The 20,732-nt window shown below is 39.9% G+C and overlaps 1 protein-coding gene across 1 annotated transcript in view; it reads right to left on the bottom strand.

Moving 5' to 3' along the window:
* The window catches only part of SYCP1 (synaptonemal complex protein 1), a 470,977-nt gene that overhangs the window by 255,797 nt on the left and 194,448 nt on the right, over window positions 1–20,732 (bottom strand). The window contains exons 10-11 of the mRNA XM_088446296.1: window positions 13,737–13,810; window positions 8,234–8,342 (exon numbers count right to left, since the gene is read on the bottom strand). Of these exons, the coding sequence (XP_088302422.1) occupies window positions 8,234–8,342; window positions 13,737–13,810 (183 nt within the window). The remainder of the gene's footprint in view (window positions 1–8,233; window positions 8,343–13,736; window positions 13,811–20,732) is intronic.

Here is a 20,732-nt window from a genome sequence, read left to right as displayed (position 1 = left end):
CTGCACGTATTCACTTCTAGAATGTTCTTGATAATCCAAAACTACAATGTGTTTGTTTGCTATGGCTAACATCACTTATCCTAATGAAGTTACATCTTAGTACATTTTAAACACAGTATACACAACATTAACAAGGTTAGTCTGGTTCCTATCACCTTCCCAAGTTCTGTGACATGTTTTATTTAAATCTAAAATACAAATACAAATGTAATCAATTTTTACACCAAATAAAAAGCATTTTGTAAACCCCAAAAGCATAAATTTTTGGGCACCCCAAAAAAAAAAAAGGGCCCAGGCACAAAACATAACCACAAAATATTGAGTAACAGGATTACTTCACAATGATTATGACACCCATACTGTAAAAATAAAAACAAACACACAGCCAAAATATTTAAAAAAAAACATGGATAACAACAACACTCCACAAGAAAAAAAAAACAAAAAAAACCCATAATATTAAAGAACACATACCATCAGAGCGTGGCAACGAAGCACCTGATGGAGATGGAGCTGGAGATGCAGATGGGGAGAAAGTTGGAGCTGGTGGAATGGTGGGAGGGGAAATGGAGTTGAAAAAATCCAAGGGAGGGGATATTTGGGTTGAAGACTCGGGCACGGGAGTGGTGATTTGGGATGAGTGGGCAGGGGAGGGAGGAATACTAGGGGAGTTTTGGAAGAGGCAGGGAGGGTTACTGGGGGAGTATGGTGGTGGGTAGGGAGGGCTAGGTTGAGCGGATGGGGAAGGTGAGGGGGAGGGCTGCAGGTTGGGACCTGCATTGCGGCCAAATCTGCGGGCCCTTCTCTGTCTCCGCTGTGGTTCTAAAATTTAAAGATATTTAAAAAATCTAAGTTTAGTTTTCACTTTCGGCTACACAATACAAGTACACTTTACACATTCAGGACAATAGGGACAACATACAGGAGGGTTTGTTTACATTTAAGAAAAGAATTGGAAAAGGAACAGCCATTTTTAACATTCCACTAATTTTAACATTTATACAAACGCATACTTACGTCTGCGTAACCGCGCCGGCAAATTTGCCAAAAGGACTGGCGACCGGCGGCGCAAATCAGACCAGGACCTCTCTAGTTGCGCTATATTGCGCCGAAATCCAGCACGGCGAAGGGCTCTCCTCACCTCCGCATAGGCCGCACGCTTTAAGCAGTTGGAAATGGGAGGCTGGGTGTTTGTAAGCCGCCTGTCCAAAATGTTGACCAGGATGCTCAATTCCCGACGGGTAAAGGCCGCGGCTCTCATGATGGCAATGGCCGATTTTACAGAAAACATGAAATATACATGGGGTAAAATAAAGATGATTGGCTAAAATATTTACTAATAAAAAAAACCACTATTGGACAATCCTTTAATCATGTGACCCGAAAAATAAGGTCAGATTTGATTGGTTAAAACACGCAGTGTGCAATTGCAAACATAAGAGTGCAAATGATCCTAACGCAAAATGCACATACATTTTTAAAGTTTACACAATTAGCAACAGTACATTCACAGATAATAAACATTACTTTGTTTTGGAATTTGAAAAAAAAAAAGAGAATGGGGAAAACACCCACAAAAAAAACAATAAAGTTTATTGACACATTAAAAAAAACTGAATAAAAACAGCAAGAGTTAAACACTCTTAATTAGATAATTGACAACAAGCTAATAACAAGCTGTTCGATAGTCCATGTAAACATGACATGTGACCATCAATACGACACATACGGCCGCAACCATCACAACATAATTTGCATTCAGCGACTCACAGCGCCTGACTACGACTGTCTCGTTCGTTCGATCAGATCAGTCGGTAGCTAGAGGAGGTGCAGTGCTAACGAATGGGCGTCACTTTATTTACAATCGACCAGCCGTACGATAGGATTTTGCGGCAGTAGCCCGTACGACCGTGCGGCCGCTACGACCGACTCTGAATGCGGTCCATAGTGTGCAAGTGTTTTTTGGCCACAGTGGCTCTGTATTGTTCCAATGTTGTTGTAGTGTTGTGTACACAAGATGGCTGCTATACAGCAGTTTTCTGCCTGATTGGCACTGTTATTATGTAGTGTAGTTTACACAAGATGGCTGCTATGCAGCACAGTTTTCTGCCTGTTTGGCACTGTTATTATGTAGTGTTGTTTACACAAGATGGCTGCTATGCAGCACCGTTTTCTGCCTTATTGGCACAGTTAAAAAGTAAAATTTAAAACAATATTTAAAAACAAATAAAAACATTTTTTTTTCATTAAACAAGAAACAAATGTGTTGTGTTTTTCTTCTTACCTTGTAATACTGGTACTGCAGCACTTTAACGATCGCTCTGCAGGTCTCCGGAATGATGAGTGTCCCAAACTTCAGGTCTTCAAATGACCTTCCTGTAGCCAGATACCTCAGGGTAGCCACCAGTCTCTCTTCAGCAGGGATTGCCCTCCGCCACCTTGTGTCCTGTCTCTGGATGTGGGGGGTCACCAGATGCAGCAATTCCAGGAAGGTGGCGTCAGCCATGCACAGGTAGTTCCGATAATTCTCCGGGTTGGTCTCCTTGATCTCCATCAGCAGGGACATGTGAGAGCGGGTATCCCTTTGTAGCAGCCACTCCTTAGTCCAGCATGCTCTCGTCCTTCTTCGCTAATCTCCCGGACCCCAGCTTCAGCGACCAACACTCTATACTGATGGGGACGCATCAGTACAGAATTCTGGAACATGATAGCATGCAGGTAGGTATCACACACTTGCAGGTAGAATAAACTTTGTAAAAGGCAAGCCAAATACAAAGAGCACAGTAGCAATGTACAGGATTCAGCAGGATTACACCTAGCCTCACTAGTAGCAGAGCAGAATGTGCACAGAGTTTAAAGGGCGCCTGCTTTTTATACTCCCTAGCTAGCTCCTCCCATTGTTATGACTATTTAATTTTCCCACCACTTGTCAAGTGCTTTTTTTTTTTTCTTTTTTAAACTCACGATTTATGTTGCCCGATCTCACGATGCGTACGATCCGAGCGATCGTAAGATCGTGAAACAGATTGGGTTAAAATTTTCAAAAATCGTTATCACGACGCCAAGCGAGCTCTCATGAGAGTTCACGGGGAAATCGTACACGATATCGGATCTTAAGCACATTGCTATATGTGTGGGCACCTTGAGATATACCCGAAGTCATTAGTTTGAACTAATGCAGGTGAAATCTCTGCTGATACTCATTCATGCGTAACAGAGCCAGGTCTCTGATTTAATATCATTCTTCTGTCTGAATCACTATATAAACTAACATATGTGTTTGTTTGTACATAAATAAGATAAATAACATAGATAAAATATAATATGAATAATATATACAATATATAACATTAATTAATAGAACTCCTAAGAATTTGTATATAAAACTCAATAAATTAGTTATGTTAATAAAACGCATAGTTTTATCATAACCACATATCGCTTTTTAAAAATGTAAATACCTATTCCATCAAGATGTAGTTTATATTTAATAAAAACACATAAATGCATATATAAACATATGTAATTACATATATAAACACATATGCTAATTGACCACTCTATACCAAAACCTATACGTGGTGGTGACAGTGACATGTTACTACGACGTTGTGAAGCAAGGTGGATATTTGAGCTGGACACTGTGGCCCCAAGAGGACTTAACGAGGCGAATCCCTTCAATATGTTTTTGTGCTGATTGGGCATTTTTTGTCACAGGATCGATCTAGAGTACTAATATATACTATTTTGTTCTTTGACAGCATTTAATTTTGTTGATATGTTGATTTTTTAGTTATTATATGTTTGTACAGGTGAATTTTAATAGCAATATTTTGATATGTGTCTTTCCATTTTTCCTTTACCTGATTTCCCCATCCTATGCTTCGTTCTTCCTTCCTATGTTTTGTCTATTTTGTCCATGATGACCTTGCGTTATAAAGCACCTATTGATTTATTGCAATACTACATTTAGGGCACTTGTGCTGTGTCCCCTCCTGTGAAATTACGAGCGCAACTTGTCCCTGTTGTGAACAACCAGCGACGTCTGTCGGTGGGTGGGTTTGTTTACACATTACCTTTATGCATGACCTAATTTCCGGGTTTGCTATGGACATTTTGCCTGTGGAATGCACAGGCTGTTCTTGTGAAACGCAAGGTAGCGGGCACCATCTTGTTTCTGATGTGTTCCCTGGTTTTACTAGTCAATTTAAGTCTGTTACTCTTTGTATACAGGGGTAAGATTCATGTATATATATTTAGTCGCTATGTTGCCTGTATGTGCTGGTTTTTTGGAGTTGCATCTCTTCATTCATATGTCCTTCTAGTGTTTTTAATAGGTTAATTGGTGGGTGGGGCTATAGGGTCAGACTCAGGTATATTAGAGGCATTAGGTAGTGGGTACACAGTACGTTCTGTCGTGTTGTCCTGTCTACACTTAATACAGTTGAACTGATGACGGTCCGTGAGAGGATCGAAAGGTCAACAATATGGTGATATTTTTAATGATGTTCTAAATAAAGATGTGAGTTTATCTTTATTTACTACCTGGTGAGTGCCTTTTTCCATTTTTTTTAAAACACACACATACATATATCACATCCACACACACAAAAGCACACACAATAAGAAATGAATGTGCTCAATGTATCAGTAATAGATAAAGATCCAGTTATTATAAATGAGCTCAAACCTATTAATGCCCCTATGTAGTAGGTTTCTCCCTTAAATGAATAAGAAAAAATCATATACAGTATATTTAACATTATTATCAGAAACAAATCAGAGGTATTCTGTACAATAGATATACAAGTATATACAAACAGACAACTGAAAAACGAAATGGAGTAAAACAAGATGTAATAGAACATAACATATCAAATGAGGAATGCAGTGAAAGCATGCTCCCATTCCTGAGATATATTTAAACTCAGGATGTTTGAGGGCATGCCGGCAGTGCATTCCCATAATTGGAAATCAAAAAAATCTTCTCACAATAACATCCCTTCTGTGGTGGACCTCATTAACCTCTAGGGACCTAAAGTGTCAAGGTGAAACACACAGGAAAGGTGATTGTTTATATTTTGTTTACTTCGACTGTATCATTTAAACCTAGTGGAGCCATTGAATTGAGCTTAAATTGATTTCCAATTATGTGGAATGCACTACCGGCATGCCCTCACACATCCTGAGTTTAAATATATCTCAGGAATGGGGGCATGCTTTCACTCCATTCCTCATTTAATACGTTACGTTCTAATACATCTTGTTTTACTCCATTTCGTTTTTCGGTTGTCTATTTGTACGTATATACTTGTATATCTATTGTACAGAATCCCTCTGATTTGTTTCTGATAATAATGTGAGATATGTATGATTTTCTCTTATTCATTTAAGGGAGGAACCTACTACATAGGGGCATTAATAGGTTTGAGTACATTTATAATAACTGGATTTTTATCTATTACTGATACATTGAGCACATTCATTTCTTATTGGGTGTGCTTTTGGATGGATATATATATATATATATATATATATATATATATATTGTGACAACTTGAAGTAATTAGCCTGGTAGATTGGTGTCAGTGGTGGAATGATTAGGTCCACACGTGGCATTCCAGTGAAATAAACAAAAATGGTGCTTTACTTCCAGCATGGAAACCAGTAAACAGAAATAAAATAATAAACAATCTAGCCCTTTCTTAGGGCACTGGCTCACTTCTTAAACCCTCTCTGTAGAAGCAGCTAATCTGCATAAAAGTCTTTCATAGTCTCTGAGATTTGTGGTCCTTCCTGCCATGGGCAGGACTGGACACTGGCCTCCTGGTCTGGTATAGCTTTCTCAGCTTGTTGGCTGCCGCCTATCACAAGGACAGTGTCAGAGGTATATGGATCTGCCTGCCTCCTTGCAGGTATGATCCTGACCACCTGGTCTGCCTCACTCACACTGCAGCCCCACCTGGACTGTCTGACTGTGTCCACCAGCAGCCTCATCTGAGCTCTGGTCATATGGCAGGCATTACACATCTTCCCACAATGCTTTAGTACTGTGTGGGCGGATCTATCCTGCCACACACAGAATCTGCTGCTCACCAGCACCATCTCTGATGATACTGCCACAATATAAATATATATATATATATGTGTGTGTTATATATGTGTTTATATACTGTATGTAATATGTTTATATATGCATGTATGTGTTTTTATTAAATATAAACTACATCTCAATGGAATAGGTATTTACATTTTTAAAAATCGATATGTGGTTATGATATCACTGTCTATGTGTTTTATTAACATAACTAATTTATTGAGTTTTATAAACAAATTCTTAGGAGTTCTATTAATTAATGTTATATATTGTATATATTATTTATATTATATTTTATCTATTTTATGTATCTTATTTATGTACAAACAAACACATGTTAGTTTATATAGTGATTCAGACAGAAGACTGATATTAAATCAGAGACCTGGCTCTGTTACACAAGAATGAGTATCAGCAGAGATTTCACCTGCATTTGTTTAAACTAATGACTGAGGGTATATCTCAGTTCTCTGAGAAATAAGATCATTGCCTCTGAGGAAACGGCCAGACAGACGAGGGACGAGAAACGCGTTAAGACACCTTATTTCTCTTTTTTCACCACACAGTTTTGACCACGAACTACGTTGGCCCATCACCAGTTGCCGCTGCCACTCAGATGGAGTAGGAAGCTTAAGAGCGGCCCCAAACCAGCTAACCACCTGCACGACTATCTCCCTGGTACCTACAGACCGGAGGTTTCATTCCAATATTGGAGATCACATTTTTCCTACACACAGCGAACACTTACCACCGGAGCGGCATTCCGGACACTGCCCTTCGTTTTCAGCTAGATGTAAGCCGGGAGATTCATCAAACAGGTCAGCTCATATTGTGCACAATATTATTGGTGTTAACAGCTTATATAACAGTGCTAGATTCTTATTCAATAAGACTAATGTGATACCCTCTAATATATTTTTATACGGTCTGAACTTCAGTTTATCTAATCAGTGTCTTGGATACATGCATTTAGTTGCAATGTTTTAATTTGTTTCAATTATGATTCATTGTATAGATGTTCTTATTGTCATTAGATATTTCTACACTTCTTAATATTCATTAAATTATTTGGTTTATCCGATTGCTCTCTCTTCTGTTGCAATTTTTACATAATACAAATAGGCTGTATATTTGTCTACATATGACTGTATATTTCCAAATAAGTATGTTTACTGAAAGCAAAGGAATTCTATACTTATTGTTGCAGAGAAAGCAGGGTATAAACATATCTATGAAGTTAATAGAATTAATGTAAGCAATATCGAATACACATATTCTATATAAAAAAAAAAAAAAAAACTGCTTTATTATCAGTGAAATTTCAAAACTGGCCTAAGCATATTTATTGCACAAATTCTACTAATGTAGTGTTCATGTAGAATAAGCTTAAAAATTGTGTGTTGTCTGCTAAGCAGAAGTATACAAAGGAAGAGAGGAAGAATTAGTAAAAGCAAAGTCATTTCTTACAAAGTATGGAGTAATTGCACTGGTGACCTAGTTTCATGAAGCATTACAGAAACAAGATTTCCCTTGGAAAAGTGAGATGCTGGAAATTAAATAGATGGGTAGAGACAGTTTATGTTACTGTGTTTTTACACTCTACAAAATGGCTTGTATTTTGCACCAGTTCCCAGTTGGCAGTCTTCATGCATCTACTTCTAATGGAATCTTTAATTTTGGGTCTCTAAGTTTCATGTCAGTTGAAAGAGAAAAGTTGATTATATTGAAACATGTTTAATAAAATCCAGTAGCAATTGTTATTAGGGAATAGGTGCTGGAAATATCACCATCTACTACTATTTTGCACAAAGCTTTACTGTGGGCTGTAATTTTTTTATTTATTGTCTGTTCGGTGAGTAAATTGAGCACACAGAAATTGCAAACAATTATCTCACTGATGCACACAAATAGTACAAGCGTACTGATGCATTTGTACTGTAGTTGCACAATTATAACATTTATTTCAGTATTTGTCAAACATAATCTCCATTACATTTGAATAGGAAAATAAACTCTAAATAGTACTGACATGAATACAATATAGTTTCCCTTGTTATTATTGTACTACTCTAAGCAATTCTGATTATATAGTGAATAATAAAAATGAATAAATAATAATTGGATAGGCTTTCCTACTTGTTGTTTCTTCAAGCTCCTTAACTCTGTTACTTGATTCATTCAGCTGAAACTTTAAATCAAATAGTTTGCGACCCTGATCGTCCTTGTCTTTTGTCAGCTCTAATATCTATTAAAAAGCAAGCATATACACAAGTACAGAATCATGTCATAATTTCTAGTAAACAATTAGATACATGAAGGTTAAAAAACAAAATAATTTTTTGTAAAAGCAAAAGGGTATAAATAGTGTTTGATAACACTGGCTTACCTCGTTAATTTATCTCGCAGGGAAAAGGGAGATAGCCTCAGAATTTTCCCCCTATAGGCTATTCAATTAAAAGCCCTTTCCTCGCATAGTAAATCTTCCGCTTACACATGTTAATCCATAGATACTGGAACTAGTACAGGGACACATTCGCGACTGCCATGATAAGTGCAGTAAGCCCTATTTAACGCGGAGCCTCAGGAGAAGGTGAACTGAAATATGCATTCAGTGGCTGCCGCGGGCTATAATTTAATAGACTCAGGCACTGCATTGTGGGTAATTAGCCCTTCAAGGCTAACTGAATTCAGCCCATAAGGAAAAAGGATGGCCAACTCACTATGCAATTTCATAAAAATAAAGTGTGACATTTTTCTGCCTGGATTACAGTCTTTCCTCGGAATAAAATATTTTTTTCCTTAGCATGAATTTCTTGTAAAACCAGTATTGATTAAAAAATTTTGAAATATAGGTTGAGTCTCCCATATCCAAATATTCCGAAATACGGAATATTTTTAGCATGACTGAGATAATGATACCTTTGATTTTTGATGGTTCAATGTACTCAAACTTTGTCTAAGGCACAAATTATTAAAAAATACTGTATAAAATTACCTTCAGGTTGTGTATGTATAAGGTGTATATGAAACATAAATGAATTTAATGTCTGTACACAAACTTTTCTTGAGCCACAAAATTATTGAAAATATTGTATAAAATTACCTGCAGGCTGTGTGTATAAGGTGTTTATAACCCATAAATGCATTCTGTGTGTATATTAGGGTCTCATTCCCAAGATATTTCATTATGGTATGCAATTATTCCAAAATACAGAATATTCCGTTATCCAAAATACCCCTGGTCCCAAGCATTTTGGATATGGGAGACTCAACCTGTAGTGTAATGTAAAGTAATAGCTCAGTTATACATAACGGTCCTCATCTTATCTAAGAAGGTGCTTTATTTCAGAATAATTGTCAGCAAAATGGACAGTTACACAATCATAAATACACTACATGGGCAAAAATGTGGACAACCAAACATCACACTCATATGAGTTTGTTGGACATCTCATTCCAAAATCATGGCCATTAATATTGTTAATATAGAAGCCTCCTTTCTTCTAGAAAGACTTTCCACTAGAATTTGGAACATGCCTGCAGGGATTTGCATTCATTCAGTTACAAGAACTTTAGTTAGTTACAATAGGGCACTGATGTTGGGTTATAAAGTCTATCTCACAGTTGGTGCTTTAGTTCAGTCCAAAGGTGTTGGAAAAGAAGCTCTGTGGAGGCCAGTCAAGTTCTTACAAACCAAACCTTTTTTTGGACCTTGTTTTCTGCACAAGGGTATAGTTAAATGCTAAAATAGGAAAGGTCCTTCCCTAAACTGTTGTCACAAAATTGGAAGCACTATATCATGTTACTGTAAGCTGTAGCATTAAGAATTCCTTTCACTTAAACTAAGGGGACCAGATCATGAAAAACAGCCATAGAACATTATTCCCTTCACCAAACTTTACAGCTGACAGTACGAGTTTGGGCAAAATGCATTCTCTTGGCATCTGTAAAATCCAGATTGTCTGTCAAACAGCCAGATGGTGAAGCGTAAATTTTCTCTCCAGAGAAAGGATTTACACTGCTCTAGAGTCCAATGGCAGGTTACTTCATACAATGGGGTAGATGTATTATAGTGGCACGTTAAGTGCCGCTATAACGCTTCCTGCTTTGCCTCTTTACCGAGGCGAAGCAGGAAGCACTACCGGTAACTCCCCCCTCCGGCGCTACCCGCTACAGACCACATCGCATCAGCCTAGTGCTGATGCGATGTGTGTCAGGCCCAGCCGGCTCCAATGAGCATGCGCGGGATCTCGCAAATATCGCGAGATCCCCGCGTGCAGCCTGGAGCTGGTAGCCACCACAGCAGTCACAGCGCTGTCCCTGCTGTGGGGATAGGCTATCGCCAGGCTGTAGCTGTCGATAACGACAGCTACAGCCGGCCGAACGGTCAGACGATATGACCATTCGTACATAGCCCAGGCTGTCGGCGCTGCTATCTTGTAGATAGCAGCGCCGATAATGACAGGGGCGCATAGCGCCCCTGTCATTTACCGCCCAGACTCCCGATCATACATCGGGGAGAAACGGTATCAGCGCACTTAACGTGCGCTGATACCGTTTCTGGGCTTCATACATCTTCCCCAATGTTTGATATTGCAAATGGTGATCTAAGGATGTTTGCAACTACTTGGTCATGAAAATTAGTCCATAAAACTCCCAACAAACAGTTTGTACACTGGCATTGCTTCCTGTTTGGGGTGCTACTACTAAACTTATGTAGAATAACTTCTTGTACACCAAAAAAAGAGCAAGTGATTTGTAGTGCACTGGGGACCACTGATTCAATTGAAGTTAAGATTTCATACAATATTAATGCTTTTTTAAAAAACGTATCATTTATCACAGCTGAAGTAGACTTATAGATAAACAAAATACCTGTATTTCTAAAAAAAAAATTTAAAGTGCAAGAAAAAAATATTTGGGAGTATTAAAAAATTATCCACTTGTACTTTTTTCCATTATTTAATACTAGGGGGTAAATTTACTAAAGTGAGAGTTTTTAGAAGAGAGTTTTAAAAGTAATGTTGCCCATAGCAACCAATCAGATTCTAGATATCTTCTAGAAGGTGCTAGTTAAATGTTAAGTAGAATCTGATTGGTTGCTATGGACAACATCACTTTTAAAACTCTCTTCTAAAAACTTTCACTTTAGTAAATTTACCCCTAGTAGTTTTGCATTCCAACACTCACTTGTCAGTAACATCCTTGATTATATCTAATATCTACTTTTTTATATAACGTAGTATAGTAATGGGAAGTATTCAAGTAAAGCAATTAGATTTATCCACAGCAGCAGAAACCCCAACATTCATTTCGCTACCAATGCTACATCAAGGCAAAAACACGAAAGTCACTGAGTCCTCGGTAAAACACATGTAGTGTAGATGTAATGTATATTTTGCATTGACTTAAATACATTTCACAGGCAAAAAGGAAGTTTAAAATAAGTATTTAGTATTTATAAATGGGTGAAAAAATTGGTAAAACCACTACAGGCTTTAAAAAAAATGCCTCATATTATTAATAATTATATTATATTTAGCAGAGGCAGAGAAGGTTGCAAGGCAGTGTAATGGATTTTTTTTTATCTATTACTGTCTAGACCCTGAAACTATTCTTACTGTGATGAAGTACTATTTAGAGTGACCGTCACAACTAAACAATATGGTCCTGATTCTGAGCAGGACACACTGCCGATGTTGGCAGTGTTACATTGCGCATGCGTATAGAGTCCATGAGCAGAGGTGCAATTGTGATTGAGATGCACAGCCTCGGAAATGACTTTAAAATAAATTAGGCATTCTGTGGCGGTGCCTGGGAGGTGAAATGGAGGTGGCTATATGGACACACAATGATGGTCTGTCTTATGAACAAGTAATGGAAGTTTTGCAGGCACGTCACTGAAGTGGTTGCAAACTCAGATACTTCATCACCCATATTGGAGGCCATTTTCTGAAGGATAATCTGCACCTAGCATGAGGCTGGTGCAAGTTTCAATGGCGCGACCGATGTTTAGATCTATAGATGTACTAAGTGATATCTTAGCATCTATAGATGCTCAAAGGGACATCTCTGTCCTTGCACATTCAGACGCATGATGGTGAAGTCACATAGATACTTGCAACGCAGCAGTATTAGCAGCCCATCAACTTCAAAATTTGACGTACTGTGCGTTCAGTGATACTCTTCGATATACCACTTTTCTAATGCATGAACATTTGAGTTTTTGTTACTGTTGCCTTTCTGTCAGCTTAGTAGTCTGGCCATTTCCCTTTGACCTCTCTCATGAACAATTGTGCTATATACGATGATATGAAACAACTAATCAGCGCCTTACATGTGACCAAAAAAAACTTTATTGTGTTGTTCTTTATACTGGCTGTTCTTGGTGGGGACAGTGGGTCACGTGTGGTGGCTGCTCCATATTAGATTGCGCCCGTGTCTTCTTCCATTAATTTTTGTTTAATATTTATACCCACAGAACTGATTTTGTTATTTCAACTATTCTCTGTAAACTTTACAAACAGTCATGTGATAAAGTTCTAGGTCAGCAGTTTCTGAGACACTCAAAACACCCCATCTAATAACAGCAATCATTGCACATTATCGCCTCCTGACCGAACCAAGCCCAAGGATAGGGGTTGGAGTGTTGTAATACAGAAACTACTCTATATGAACTCAACAGTCAGCAGCATAATGTTGGGAAAAGAATGGTGTGCTATACTGTATGTGTCACCTCTGAACACCCACAATAATATTCCACTGTTATAGTAAATGTGGTAAATCACTGATGAAACCTAGGGCCTCATTCAGACCCACTCGCAAGCGGCTGTCCGCTCGCAAGTGGGTCGATGGTGAGGACTGCACATGCGCATGACGGAGGGAGCTCCGTCGTGCGCATGCGCCAGACGCGACGAGCGAAGGACTTTCCTTCGCTCGTTGTGTCTGATCAAAGGGGGCGTGCTGTCGATGTTGATTGACAGCACGCCCCCTTTGGTGGGCGTGCCTGCCAGACGGAGGCGTTCCCAAGGGAGCGCCTACCGTCAGAAGCCGGCCCCACTGACATCACTAGTGATGTCAGTGGGAGTGATTTTGGCTCTGATAGAGCCAAAATCACTCCAGGGCTTGTGGTCGAAAACCCAGACCACAGGCTTCTGGTCGCACTGGCGATGGTCAAGACCATCGCGACCATCATCCTGCACGCTCGTATGTGCTGTGGGTGGTAATCCACAGCTATACGAGCGTACAGGAGGACGCTCCATTTTTATGGAGGACGGCCCTCATTCAGAGCGAGCGCTCTGCTCAGAGCGTCCGGCTCTGAATGAGGGCCCTTATTCTTCCAGGGTTCTGAACAACACATACAGGCATAGAAGATATCTTAAATTACTCAGAATCTTGACAAAAGTGAGAATGTCATGTTGTCAGCCAAGACTGCAAGTTTTTATGTTAATATTTATATATTAACTATTATTTATCTAGCGCTTATATACATTGCAGTGCTTTACAAAGAATATATGTTCATTCATATAATCCGAAAGCCAGCACAACTTACCTTCTATATTCCCTTATATTGATGGATGTATGTCTTTAGAGTATAGGAGGAAACCGTAGCACACAAAGGTGGTTACATAAGGCCTACCTGCTTTCTGCTTTTAGCCAATTCAAGGTTGTGTTCCTTTTGCATCACTTTTCTTTTTTCAGTTTCTTGTTTTACTAAAAATATAAAATAAAACACTAATTATAAATTAATAAAAGTGTTCATTGTATTAAACATTGTATGGCACTTATGTAATAAGCAGCAAACAATAATAAACCATACAGTCAGGTGCATAAATATTGGGACATTGACAGAATTTTCATATTTTGGCCTCTATTCACCACCACAAAGGCTTTGAAATGAAACAAACAAGATGTGCTTTAACTGCAGACTTTCAGATTTAATTTGAGGGTAATTATATCCAAATCAGGTGAACGGTGTAGGAATTACAACGGTTTCTATATGTGCCTCCCACTTTTTAAGGGGCCAAAAGTAATGGGACAAACTAAACAATCCTAAATCTAACTTTCACTTTTTAATACTTTGTTGCAAATCCATTGCAGGCAATTACAGCCTGAAGTCTGGAACGCATAGACATCACCAAACACTGGGTTTCATCCCTGGTGATGCTCTGCCAGGCCTCTACTGCAAATGTCTTCAGTTCCTGCTTGTTCTTGGGGCATTTTCCCTTCAGTTTTGTCTTCATCAAGTGAAATGCATGCTCAATCAGATTCAGGTCAGGGGATTGACTTGGCCATTGCATAACATTCCACTTTTTAGCCTTAAAAAACTCTTTGGTTGCTTTTGCAGTATGCTTCGGGTCATTATCCATCTGCACTGTGAAGCGCCGTCCAATGAGTTCTGAAGCATTTGACTGAATATGAGCATATAATATTGCCCGAAACACTTCAGAATTCATTCTGCTGCTTTTGTCAGCAGTCACATCATCAATAAATACAAGGGAACCAGTTCCATTGGCAGCCATACATGCCCACACCATGACACTACCACCACCATGCTTCACTGATGAGGTGGTATGTTTTGGATCATTAGCAGTTCCTTTCCTTCTCCATGCTTTTCTCTTCCCATCAATCTGGTACAAGTTGATCTTTGTCTCATCTGTCCATAGGATGTTCCAGAAATGTAATGGCTTTTTTAGATGTTGTTTGGCAAACTCTAATCTGGTCTTCCTGTTTTTGTGGCTCACCAATGGTTTACATCTTGTGGTGAACCCTCTGTATTCACTCTTGTGAAGTCTTCTCTTGATTGTTGAGTTTGACACATATACACCTACCTCCTGGAGAGTATTTTTGATTGGCCAACTGTTGTGAAGGGGTTTTTCTTCACCAGGGAAATAATTCTTCTGTCATCCACCACAGTTGTTTTCCGTGGTCTTCCGGGTCTTTTGGTGTTGCTGAGCTCTCCGGTGCATTCTTTCTTTTTAAGAATGTTCCAAATAGTTGATTTAGCCACACCTAATGTTTTTGCTATCTCTCTGATGGGTTTGTTTTGATTTTTCAGCCTAATGATGGCTTGCTTCACTGATAGTGACAGGTCTTTGGATCTCATATTGAGAGTCGACAGCAACTGATTCCAAATGCAAATGTCACACCTAGAATCAACTTCAGACCTTTTACCTCCTTAATTGATAATGAAATAATGATGGAATAGCCCACACCTGTCCATGAAATAGCTTTTCAGTTGATAGTCCCATTACTTTTGGCCCCTTAAAAAGTGGGAGGCACATATAGAAACCGTTGTAATTCCTACACCGTTCACCTTATTTGGATGTAATTACCCTCAAATTAAATCTGAAAGTCTGCAGTTAAAGCACATCTTGTTTGTTTCATTTCAAAGCCATTGTGGTGGTGAATAGAGGCCAAAATATGAAAATTCTGTCAATGTCCCAATATTTATGCACCTGACTGTATATATTTTATAGGGTTTTTATTTTTTATTTTGTTATATATTATTTTACCATATGCACTGTTGTTAGGCATATGACACAATTAACATCTAAAAAAAACTATATAACTGTTATATAAATATTTTAGTATGATTTTTTCCTAAATAACTATAAATAAAAAACACAGAATCCAATCAGTTGGATGCAAGTCTATTAGGGGTATTAAATATGGGAGCGATAACATCGTTTTTGCGTTAATATCGCACTTTTGACGTCATTATCACAGGTTTGACTTTTACACCGTATTCAATTTCAAAGACTTATCACAGTTTTGAAAAGTCTTTGATAAAAAACGGGGATAACTTTTCACCATTGAATAGGTGTCGAAAAAAAGTGCAGAATAGGGGTTTAGGGGTGCAGGCTTAAAAAAAATAGCCTGCACCCCTGGGAATGACATTTAAAAAAGAACTGTGTCAAAAAAAGTTTTTTAAAAAAATAGGGACACCCCAAAAAATGTATTTAAAAATTGGGGTGAAAAAAAAAATTGGGAAAAAAATGATTAACAATAGGGAAATAGGTTCAGGGCTATTCTGCAAGTATGCAGCAGCTGTTTTCTAGAATAGATTTATAGCGGCAGGTGCACAAATGCAGAATTTTTAAAAACTGACTTTAGGGACTTAAAAATATGCTAGTACCCATTTTCATGTACCCCAAATTTGATGGCACCACTTAAAAAAACGAAAAAAATAACTTAAGTGCTCTTCTGCAACACTTCTTCAATGTCGGGAAAAAACACCTGCTGCGGCTATGTAAATCCCCGACTTTCATTTAAAGGCAAAAACGGGGGTACCCATAGTGTTCCCACATGTTTTTGCTACTTTAGGGGGGTCTTACAATTTTTTTAAGGAAAAATTTGTAACTTTACGCAAATCCAACTTCGGAGTTTCCCGTTTTCGTTAATTTTATATTGAATACGGGTATAAGCGGGAGCTTGCCCGATACTTTAACGCAGGTAAAAACTCCAATATGAAACGTTAACTTTGACAGTGAAGTTAACGTTTCATATTGAATACCCCTCTATATGTATGTAATATGAAATTTGGAATGTACAGATTATATTAGTTTATGTATTAAGTTTTAGAAAAACAGCATAGGGCACCATACACATACACCTACAAATTACAACACTGTTCCTTACAATTATTATTGGAACCCTTTCCCCATGCCATAGCTACAGCTGACATTTATACAATTACTCAACAAACATAGGGCCTGATTCAGACCCACTCGCGAGCGGCTGTCCGCTCGCAAGTGGGTCAATGTTATGGACTGAGCATGCGCACGACGGAGGGAGCTCCGTCGTGCGCATGCGCCAGACGCGACGAGCGAAGGAAAGTCCTTCGCTCGTTGTGTCCGATCAAAGGGGGCGTGCTGTCAATGTTGATTGACAGCACGCCCCCTTTGGTGGGCGTGCCTCCCTGACGGGGGCGTTCCCACAGGAACGCCTCCCGTCAGAAGCCGGCCCACTGACATCACTAGTGATGTCAGTGGGAGTGATTTTGGCTCTGATAGAGCCAAAATCACTCCGGAGCTTGCGGTTGAAATCCTCAACCGCAGGCTCCGGCTCGCAATTTCGATGGTCGCGATGGTCTCGACCATCACAATGCACGCTCGTATAGCCTGTGGGTGGTGACCCACAGCTATACGAGCGTCCAGGAGGACGTTCCATGAAAATGGAGCCCGGCCCTCATTCAGAGCGTGCGCTCTGCTCAGAGCGTACGGCTCTGAATGAGGGCCATAATGTTTTTTTAGTAACATTCAGTGAATGGGTAAAGTATTGATGTATTTGACTCTAGGGGCCTAATTCAGAGTTATACGCAAACCTGATGGTTTACATACATCTCCAATGTATGTTGATCTAAGCATGCACAGGATCTCTACTGATATGTATATGCGATTGACATGCTGCGGACATTTTAGGCGGAGAAGAGCGACAAAGGCTAGCATTACAGAAAATGGGGCATTTTTCTGGCCATGCCAAGGCCAGTAGTTGCTTCCTTAAACATAGCTTCACAATCACCAGAAACGTGAAGTACACGGCCATCCTGAGTAACTTGAGTGTTACTCAGATGACCGTTTCATGCAGACGATCAGATTTTGTGTATTTGAATGCAGCAGCAGATCGCAAATTCCTGCAAGGGAGTTTATCTACAAAAGACACTTCCTGCCGCTTTTACATAATTTTGCACAGCAGCTGCGACCCAAAGATGCAGCTGCTGTGTCAACTGCATCCATCTATGAATCAGGCCCTAAATACATGCAACTTGCACTGTAAAGTCTCTACATTGTCTGTGGCAAAATGGTAGTATGCTAAGCGCTTCACTACTTGTGTTATATATCAAATGACAAATAGATTATGACAATAGTAGGATAGGTGACCTGTATCGAAGCTGGATTATTGGCTGAGACAAGATCAGTTTAAAATTGAATCGCAGCTACACTATCTTGCGACTAGCCGCAAGACGCCATTTTGCGAATGGCCGCCTAAGCACCATTTTAGATAAACTCACTCTTTAGTACATGTGGCGATATTACTATTAGCATCATGCGATTGCATCTGTGACCATCGCCATAAGTTACGGCGATTCACCAAAAGCCTATTTCATGACTTTACGTAGTTTGGGTGCTCTGGATAAAGTGTATATTATTATAATTCCCCTAAAGGATATTGCATTAGCTAAACAGAGCAAATGGCCACGTGACAACTAGCCTGTGTAGACAAGCTTCCTGGATATAACGTCTGCTCTCACTCCAGGTGGCCCTGCTCGAATACACACCTTACATTAGCAGGCTTCCTGAAATAAAACACGTTCAAAGCCAAGAGTGTTATCTTAGGTTTTGGGTCTTGTAGCTGTGCAAATTTGCATTTACACAAGAGCCAGGGAGAACAAAGGACTTTACTTTTGAGCCTGGGAAGGGTGGGGGCTGCTGAGAGAGGGGGGCGTGTGGAACTATAAGTCTCAGCATTCCACACTGCTAGGTGTTCACTTAGTTTAAGCGTGATGTAAGTGCACCATTTCTCATACACACATTAATGCGCACAATTGCGCTGGTAACTAATCGCATATTAGCGAATGCATAAGATCCTATATGAAAACGCTGTCTTTATATCAAACCCCGCATACTCACACATTACATATCCACATACAAGGTTCCATAAGCTTTAAGGGATAAGATTTAAGTTTGTTCATTTAGTATAAATGCTGTGAAATAAAGATTATTTGGTTACTAAGGTTTTATACATGCTAAGTAAGCAGTGTTTGGTTTTGTACTGATGCGTACTCTTTCAACAGAATTCCGGTATTATCGGTGTGGAGATCGCATCATGCATTCTCAACTTATGGACCACAGAGACTTCAAGCAACAAAATGTATATAATATGAACAACTGTTAGGATGTTGCATGGGGCGGGAAACCAGAGACCCTCAGTTGTTGGAGGCTGGATTGTGTCTATTTGAATCAGCCTGTTAAATGCTCTGTAACAGATGTATCCCCCTTGGGAACCAATGGCATCAGCAACAAACTTATCTATTGTGTTGTAAATTTCTGGGGGGTATAAATATGTGTGCTCTAACACTGGGTCTTAGTCTTCTTGCTGAATGCAGATTGACTAAGGGGTTTCTTGCTGATGCCCAACATCTGGTCCGGAAGCGCTGCGTATGTATACTGTACTTGGGTCTGTATAATTCCTTTGCGCCTAATTGTGTCTGGATCAATAGCGTGTAACTGACTGTACTTTTACTTAAATAATACTTGTGCTTTGGAACCACAGATTCCAGGTGTGAAGTCTTTATTTACTGTATGACTGCGTACGCAAATTAGCGTCATCCTTAGAAGGTATAGGCAGGATATTAGAATATATAGGAAGGAGTGTATAGAGGTTCAAATAAAGATTCATTACCTGATTGGTTACAGAATAATGCACTGAGAAGAGATGTCTGTTTAAAAGATATATTTCTACTGCAGGGAACATAGGGTTCCACATGAGACCTTGGGGGTATAGGTTGATGACGTCAGTCGTCGAGCACCTCAATAGTTAAATTTGTGCTCCCAGGATGCACCGGGCTCCTCTCCTATACCCCGCCACCAGGCCAAGGCACCTCAGTTTCGTAGGTGCTCGGCACGGAGTCGGGTCACTTCAGGAGGGGCTGTGTTGACAGCCCAGAAAATAGTTGTTTTTACTGCAGAGTGGTCAGCATGGGCTGTCCAGCGGATGCCCATGCTGCCACTTCGACACCCCGTCGGCGCCAAGACGCTGGCACTGCACTAGGGATCGCGGCGGGTGTCTGGGGTTTTGGCTAGCAAAAGCCCCCAGACGCCCAGGACTGTGGCCGGACGTCACGGGGGACATTCAGGTAAGTAGCGGGCATCTGCGTCAGGCGCCCGCTGATAACACAGTTCATTTACTTCTCAGGGCTGGGGGGTCCCTGGGAAGAGGCTGCGTGTGGCACCAGGCACAGCGCCTGCGCTGTCACTAGACCACCCCAGGGGTTAATAGCACGCCAGGGGAGCGGGCCATCCCTGTATGGCACAGCCCCTCTCCACAGCGGTTTGGCGGTTGCAGGCAGCTCTACTACCTCAGGCACGCCCCCTGTGAGTCCTCCGGCAGCCATTTTAATGTGCATAAAACGCTAGTCTCACAGGGAGCTGCGGAGCCTGGGCCTTCCTACATACCCCTCCTCCAAGCAGGTTGGTGTATGTAGCACTATTCCTACTAGACACAAGGTCTAGTTAGTTGATAATAGTGCAGTATAGTGCAGGTTTTCCTGGCATTGTATTTGTCTGTTGCTAGCGCTGTCTGACTGTAAAATGTAATATGGAGCGAAAACTCAGTTTCTGCGATGTTTTCGCTCGGATGACGTCATTTTCGCCGCTTTTACTTTTACACCGTATTCAATTTGAAAACTTTTCGCCATTGCAAAAAATATATTGCATTCAACCCTGCGAAAAATATCACCAAGGAATGGGTGGTGAAAAAAAAGTGCAGAATTGGGGTTTTGGAGTGCAACATTTCGGAAACCACCCTGCAACCTTCAGACAGTCCCCCAAAGGTAAACTGTGTCAAAAAATAAAAAAAAATACCTCAGAAGACCCAAAAAAAAAGCACTTTCATTTTGGGGGCGAAAAAAAAA

This window comes from Taudactylus pleione, unplaced genomic scaffold (assembly GCF_031769625.1).
Source record: "Taudactylus pleione unplaced genomic scaffold, aTauple2 ptg000396l, whole genome shotgun sequence".
In the NCBI taxonomy this organism is placed as follows: domain Eukaryota; kingdom Metazoa; phylum Chordata; class Amphibia; order Anura; family Myobatrachidae; genus Taudactylus; species Taudactylus pleione.
This window is presented reverse-complemented; position numbering and strand designations above follow the sequence as displayed.